Here is an 8,173-nt window from a genome sequence, read left to right as displayed (position 1 = left end):
ATATGATTATAAATTGGTTTGTAACGTGGTCATAAACCTGCTCCTTAAATCCCTCAGCAACAACAAAAGAGCTGAGACTATAATCGTTACGTACGTTTGATGTTAAAAGGTTATAAACAATATGTGCCCTCAAAGGGTTGAGAAAAACACAATCAAACATAAAAAGACATTGACGTATAAATAGCTGATATTAAATTATGACCTGGGTTATACTTATACCTGTAATTGGTTATCAGTTCATGGCACATCCCATTATGCAGCAGAACAGTGGGAGTGCTGGTCTAGTGACAATGTTTACATTGAAGGCACCAAAAATAGCAATTTGAGCTTGATAACGTATATATGAACTTCCCACACAGAATATTGTGATTTGCTCTCTCAGAATTAGCATCGGAACAAAAAAAAGATTGGATTTGGATTTTTAGCGTAATTAAAGTGTAAGTACGCCCAGAGGCTTTTGCTGACCTGCCACTAGGGGGAAAGTTAAAAAATGCTTTGATTGGGCGTTGTTCCAAGAGCAGTTAAGACACGCCCAGCAGCCCACAGTGATGCGCAGTGACACACACACACACACACACACACACTCACACACACACACACACACAACTCTATAGGTGGTTTGAAAACTGACGTCACATATCCCATGATCCTCTCCGATTCGCTTGGATCCGCCATCTCTCATGTATAGAGCTGCATAACAACACATCTTCAATGAAGGATTCATGTGATTTTTGCCAAATTTATCAAGGATTAAACATTCCAAAGAAAAGCTAGGTATCGCGGTATGCCCTGGGGTACACTGACAGAAGCGTGGCTGCCTTTTCGCACCTACAGCCCCTCTGACCACCACTAGCAACATTCATGCACAATTCATACCCATTCATACAAGGCAATGTGGGTAAAGTGGACACAACGACAATGACTCGGATAGAGCGGGATTCGATTCGAACCCCCCAACCCTCGCATAAAAGTTGTCATAAAAGATGGCGGTAACTAGTGAATCAGAGAGGATCATGGGAAATTTGTGACGTCGGTGCAAACAATCTAGAGCATACACGGGCAAACAGCCCCTACTCTCCAGTCATGAGCCACAGAAAACCAACGCACATAAACCAGGAAGACGCATACAGAGCAACAAGAAGTACATGCACGTCCGTGCACACACAGATGGACAGGATACACACACGATGTGTCTGAACATACACACATAGCTTGATTAACCCTCTGATTAGACCAGAATCTGCTCTTTATAGAAGCAGAGTCACAAACATCACAGCAGCTGAACACAGTCTGCATGGAGCTGTCAATCAATGCTTAGTGATTGCTGAGAGAGCAGGAAACACAAGTCCCTCCTACCAAGATTTACAGGAGAGGAGAGGCCAACAGTGATGGTTAATGATGACCTCGATCACCAAAATAGTCTCTGAACCTAATATCAGTCTATAGAAAAATTCACTTTAAATTCACTAAATTTGACTAAAAAGTGAGATTTTGAGGTGTACTTTCACTTTAAAAAGAAAATGATCATATTTTTCATCATCCTGCTTAGATCTAAACAAAATTCATTCATTCATCTTGACCAATGCTGGTTGTTAATGCACATGCTGCACCTACAGTTGCCATGGAGACAATAAATAAGGCTCAAGCAATGAAGTAAGCTGTAATTTGATAATGATTAGCTTTCATGGAGAGTCAAAAAATGTTCATGCAAAGATCCGATTGGCTTAGTGAGGAATACTTTTCATCACTGCATAATGACCTCTGCTTTAAGAATGACAAAAGGTAAATAAATGTTTACTGACATGTTTGTAGCTAAACTTGTTAAATAACAACATCAAAGCGCACACACGCACGCACGCACACACACACACACACACACACACACACACACACACACACACAGCTCAGCTGTAGTTGTAGGTGAAGTTATAGGAGCTAGGTTCTTTTGGCACAGGAGGAGGAGCCTCTGGGATGGTGATGTTTTCAAGGTCGAGGAGGCGGAGCTTCATCTCCATGCTGATGAGAGTATCCAGGTCACTGCGTGTCAGGTCGCTCCCCATCTCTCGGCCCAGCAGCGCGCACAATCCATCTGTCCAGATGCAGTACTGCACACACACACACACACACACACTAAACCATTAAGGGATCTTACAATGGCTTGTTCTGTTAAGACGATGTCAAATGCTACGCGATACATTGTTTTTAATGAATATTGCATTAGCATGTTAATGGCTTCTCCAGCAGAAAACTTGTAGATTAGAGGAGAGTTAATTGCCTTTTGAATGCTCCAGGCTACAGAAAAACAAGCCGTAAACACAGCATTAGCATTTCCATCACCTGTCAGAGATAATACGTCAAATACATCCTTGAAGAGCTGAGCATTTCCAAATTAGAGAGTATTCCCACAAAGATGTTTCTGCCCACCTGGCACGGTCAAAACTCCAATATTTACTCTCTAACTCCCGAGGCACTATCAGCCTCAACTGCTAAGTGTTTAAAGTGCTCACCAGCTGCAAAGTAAACCGACATCTAATTTATCACAACTTTCCTGGTGAAAGCAGCTGTGAGAGAATGAGTGAGGTCAAGCCACCAAATAGATTAGTCCATTAAAAAGAACAATAGGGTGCAGGCAGTAATCCTAAACCACCAGAAAGAAAACAATCGAGGCTTCACTCGTTTAATAAAGTGATGTGTTCTGTATAAAGAGAAGGACAAAGAAATTATACAATGAAAATCTTGGCACACAAAATCGTTCACATTACGATCAAATATTCTATTAAAAAATGCCAAATAACGCTTCACAATCTGAAGTAGAAAGTCTCATCAACAGTACTTTTGTGTTGGAAATCTTTGTAAATTATAATTTTATGAATATTGTACTAATTCATTGGTATTGTTTTTTTAATTGCTGTGTTTATGACAAATGATGCAGAAATTACGTCCGTGGCTCTTAAATCTATGTCATTTAAGGTCCTTCAATTTATTCAAAATCCCACTGCTCATTGTTTTGCTTTGGATTCGTGTGTTAAAGCAGAACTAAGTAACTTGATCTTAGCGCTCCCCCTAAAGGTCCCTTTTGGTTATGTCACTGTTGTAACCCCCCGCCGCCTGCCCCACCCCACACCTACATGCGCACCTTTGCTCTCCCAAGACGGTAGCAACCGATCACTGAAAAATCTTAACACAACAATGACACTAAGGGGGCTTTCACACATGTAGTCCCATGTGACCATGTGAACAGTATGAGGAAGAGAGACAAGTAAAATAAATGAATGATGTGGGAGTAATACGGGAGAGAGTGTGGAAATGTATGTGATGTGTTTGTTTGTGTGCTGACAAAGCACCTCTGAAAATGGATGGATGGATGGATGAATGGATATTTGTGTGTGTGCTGCCTGATGGAGTGCTGGGTTGCGAGTGTGCGTGCCTGTTGCAGTGACGACAGTATGTGTGTGATTGCTGTGTGCTGCTGCTGAGCTGTCACTGCATGGAGTTGCTCCGTTCCTCAGACAAAGGTCTTCTCTACCTTTTTTTTTGCTGGCTCCACCATGATATAAGTTTGAGAAAAGTGAATTTGTAGACAACCGTGTGCAGCCCCAGGGCTGATCATAATTTAGCATTAGTTTGTATTGGGCTGCCGTAAAGCAGTACGTCTTGCCACCGGGTTGGAGGCAGGGAAAGTTGTAAGTGCTGTTTTCTGACCAGAAACATCAGGGGGAGATGAAAGACCCCCCAAATCACCCCATAAACACTTGTATTACCCTCACAGGGACTACGAGAAGGATTTATTAAGGTGAATAAGTTACTTAGTTCTGCATTAACTATTTGACTTTAAAGGTGCTTAGTAACACAATGTGTTATTGTGATCATTTTACTTGTCATCATGTTACATTGGGCTACCAATAGTCAAACGTTAAAACTTTAAATTACTCTCTGGAATTTGAAACACAAAATTGTAATTAATAATATTAGTTAGTTAATTAAGCTGTGATTAATCACAAAAAATTATTAAAAAATTCAATAATTAACTTTAATAAATAATATACATTTCTAGTTTTTTATTGACGTGTGAGCTTACCTCATATTTGTTGGGTGCAACAAAATTCAAAGTTTCATCGGGGTCATAGAGGACAGAGAAAGCCAACTCCAACACTTCCTGAAAAATTCAATTCAGGAAAATCACACAAAGAAATCAAAGGACCATGAAACCAAATTAGCAGGAAAATAAATGAGGAGAAAACCCACTTTATTTTGTTTTAGAGCACTTTTCTCCTTCATATGTGGACAGTCCTTCCCGGTTACCACAGATTTGATGTCTGACACAGGAACTGACCAGAGAAAAAACACAAATAAATAAAATTCCAAAATTCTAAGACATCAACCAGAAGTGTGTGAATGTTTATGTAACAGAATGTTTATATCAGATAAATGCAGCCAGTGTATTATATAAAAAAAAGATTTTAAAGTAACGCACTTTTGTCGCTGAGAAGCTCGAAAGGCACTTCACCCTGAGGTGACTCGTCCAGGTCCCCATAATGCAACACTTTGTGATTCAGAGAGAGTCTGCAGAACCAAAACTTCTCTACAGAAAGATAAGAGTCAGAGCCAACCATCAGCATCAGCAGCCCTGCCTCCCACAGCAGAGGAAACCACTCACTGGGGGCGGCCGTGACGCACCTTGCCTTCGGCGGTTCCCCAGTTTACGGAAGCAGCTTCCCTCACACAGACGGTTGAGTCGCTGTTGCTTGATGAGCTCCAAGATTTCAGGCTGAATCCTTTCCCGCAGCTCACTGCAGAGCAAACAGCGTGAGCAGCATGATCAGTTTGCCATCACAGCAGCACAGCAGACTTTTCCTACTATATTAACACAATTCTTCCCAAGTTTCTGAACACTGAATGTTTGTTGTTGTAAACAGCTTTGTTTGAAAACAGATTTTAACTTGAAGGCAAAATTATCAATTGATTTAATTTGATAATTTTGACATAGAGCGCTATGTGCGGCTACGGCGTCGATTTGACGCAGAACCATTTATCAGCCTGTAGTCTGAACTGTGGATGTGACAAGGAGGGGGAGATAGGCAGCAACAGGTCTTTCCTTGAGAAAGGAACCAGGCCATAAACACAAAGAAAGAAATGAGAGGGAGAGCAGGTTAAATGAGGGAAAGCAACTGCTTACTCAATTGTTCAGAGGTGAGCTTTAAAACAAATCTTTTTTTAGGCAATATATTATTTTGTTTGAAATAAACTGCACTCTCATACATCTAAATGCTGGAACACTCCTTTTGCATGTCGAATCCTAATTGGAAGTAAAATTGTTTGTTAAAAAATGACTTTGAAGTCTACATTTTGCTGCCACCAACTCTTAAAGCTGCAGTTTGTAACTTTTTTTTTACGCATCATCCATAATCATCTTTGAACATATTGTAATCCAAAGTATTCTGAGTGGACAGTGAATCTCATCTCCTTCTCCTGGCTCTGTGAATGAAGTTTAGAAATACAGGAGCATACTGGAATCTGGATGTCAGCCAATCAGAAATATTTCATCAAACACTTTGTCACTATGTCTCTATTAAGAAAAAAGTCGCTAAGAGCTCTTAAAAATATGTCACAAGGTTTCAGTGATTTTTTTTTTTTTTGTTTTTTAAGACGGTAATTCAATACAAAAACTTAAGTGCAGCAATATGTAACTCTACTCAGGCTCTAGCTACATCTATTATCTTTATTTATTTATTTATTTATTTATTTATTTATTTATTTATTTATTTTGTTTATTTATTTTGTTTGAAGCCTGGCAAGAAAATCAGATTGTAGTTGGAGCTCATTGGTTACGAGAACACCAGAACAAGCCTGAGGGCACCTCACATGGTCCATGAGGGCTACCTGGTGCCCACGGGCACCATGTTGGTGACCCTTGCTTTAAACCTTTTTATCATTTTTAACTTTTGTCAATCACATAAGCAAATTCCTGTGAAGCAAATTTAATTTGTGTGTGTGTGTGTGCGTGTGTGTCCGTGCAGCGAAGATCTCCCCGACGCAGTGTCTGATAGACCTGAAACTTTGTCAACGGCTTCCAAATACCCCGAGTATGTGCATCCATTATTTTTGAGTAATTTGGTCATTTCAAAACCAAATTGGAAACCAATTTGAAATGACCAACCCACACTGTGGAACTCCTGTTAAACATTGTTTTAGAACACTGATGATGTCATCAACAGTGATGTCATCAACAGTGATGTCATCATCAGTGTTCTACTCTATGCTAATGCTAGTGCTAAGCTAATGCAGTGCAACGCTGGCTGTCTGTACACGATAACTTGAAAAGTTATGAACGGATTTTGACAAAGTTTTCAGGAAATGTTGATAATGGGTCAAGGAACACCTGATTAAATTTTAGTGATGTTCTGGCTACCAAAACATTTGATTGATTGATTGATTGTTTGATTGACTGACATGATGGGCGGAGACTGGAAGTCGTCCTGGCTCATTCTTTCAGACTGTCGCAGACGAAGGATCTCCGAGTAGCTGAGACCTCTCAGTTTGTTCTTTAGCTGATCAATAGAGGAGGGCTTCATGGCCAGAGCCCTGGTGATCTGCTCCCTCACCACCTGCATCACCTGAGGAGGTTCACACCACAAACAACATGGAATTCAAAGACTTTAAAATAGAGTTGTATTGTTTTATACTCTTTATATCTCTTTTTCTGCTTTAGTGCGCAGCTTGTTTTACGCCCCCACACAACATGACAGCAGCAGTGTGAGCCTGTTGCCCAGCTTTATCATGGAAATATGGGAATGAGTTAGTCTTAGCCATTTATCTAAAAATAGTTTAAAGGAGTTTGTCTATTTATAACGTAACAAAATCCCCACTGGGACGAAAAACAAATTAAGGCGTGATGATGAATTCTGTGATGAAAATCATCAGATAAAACAAAAATGAGGCAGTTTGCAGTACAGTGACATGGCTTACAACACATAACTATAACTTACAACTGTTGTTTTTATATGTAAATGGAAGTGTGATATGTTATTATGTAGTTGCATTATTCACTGTATATTTTATTGTATATTTCCTGTAATTTGTGTAATTAGTATTTTTTAGGGTGACAATTGAACATTCTGCCCAGGGACTACAGATGAAAAATAGCCTTATGTCTAAGTCTGGTACATTTTCTGGATACTAATAAGAATGTACGTACACTCACTGTCCCTGTTAAATAAACTAATAAATGAACAATAAAATTATGACGGAAATTAGCGACAGGGCTCAATACTTAGTTAAAGGAATGAAGAAAAGTATATGAGCAACAAAAAAGAATGAACAAAACAGAAGCAAAGAATAAACCGAATACTAAATAATCAGTAGGAACAAATAAAATAGGTGAAATAATAAATATAGTCTGTAAACACAAAAGTGGGTGATGCATCTATGCATTTAAAAGTAATAGTGCTTGTGTCAGTGCAGACATTTTCAAGTAACAGGACCATTATTCAGGGACTTCATTTATAAACACTGCGTACTTAAAAAAAGAAAGCATACACCACTTATAAGTAATGTTTGGGACTTATAAAAAAAAAAACCTGGTGAGGTAATGTAATGCAGCTCTGACCCTGCCATACGCACAAAAACATGAGAAACGGGAAACTCCGCCCCCAACAGGAGAAGAATGAAATTAAAAACAGCTCCGTGAAATTGATACATTAGTGTGAATTAATCAAACATTGCACATTTCACAACTTATATCATAAATGAAGGATATATTTGCCAAAAACAAAGGAGGAAAAAATTATACTGATGCCCCAGGGTGACGTGCACTCGCCTACAAATACAGTTTTATGTTATTAATAATAATTGTAATTAAAATCACATGATCATTGCGCAAAACTGCTGATCAATTGGCTGCAACACCTGTAGCTGTTATAAAAAGGAACGCGCGCACAATGCTTATCTGGCACTGCAGGAGGACGACGTGCACGGGAGACTCAACGGAGCGGATATTGATAGACCAGCGAGATCTAAAGGCAGGACCCCCCCCGTGATGGAAGGGAGGACGAGGTGGTGCGGAGCCCCCAGCCTGCACTCACCAGTAAACACCCTGGGACTGATGAAAAATATGGTTTTACTTGAAATTAAATATTGTGCGAGATTTATTTTACTCTGCAACGGAATCTATTTC

General features: G+C 39.6%; 1 protein-coding gene across 5 annotated transcripts in view; it reads right to left on the bottom strand.

Annotated features, from left to right (window-relative positions):
• Positions 1–577: 577 nt before the first annotated feature.
• The window catches only part of elmo2 (engulfment and cell motility 2), a 34,681-nt gene continuing 27,085 nt past the window's right edge, over positions 578–8,173 (bottom strand). For 4 of the 5 annotated variants that reach the window (XM_028446036.1, XM_028446040.1, XM_028446038.1 and 1 more), the window contains 6 exons: positions 6,451–6,614; positions 4,678–4,790; positions 4,475–4,582; positions 4,246–4,328; positions 4,079–4,156; positions 1,846–2,105 (listed from right to left, as the gene is read on the bottom strand). In XM_028446036.1, the coding sequence (XP_028301837.1) occupies positions 1,905–2,105; positions 4,079–4,156; positions 4,246–4,328; positions 4,475–4,582; positions 4,678–4,790; positions 6,451–6,614 (747 nt within the window). In that variant the 3' untranslated portion in view covers positions 1,846–1,904. Of the gene's footprint in view, positions 607–1,845; positions 2,106–4,078; positions 4,157–4,245; positions 4,329–4,474; positions 4,583–4,677; positions 4,791–6,450; positions 6,615–8,173 lie in introns of those variants that run through there. The other variant, XM_028446037.1, reaches the window with a different exon arrangement.

The sequence above is a fragment of the Gouania willdenowi genome, chromosome 5 (genome assembly GCF_900634775.1).
Source record: "Gouania willdenowi chromosome 5, fGouWil2.1, whole genome shotgun sequence".
Lineage (NCBI taxonomy): Eukaryota > Metazoa > Chordata > Actinopteri > Blenniiformes > Gobiesocidae > Gouania > Gouania willdenowi.
The sequence above is the reverse complement of the archived record's forward strand: the minus strand, read 5'-3'. Positions and strand labels throughout refer to the sequence as shown.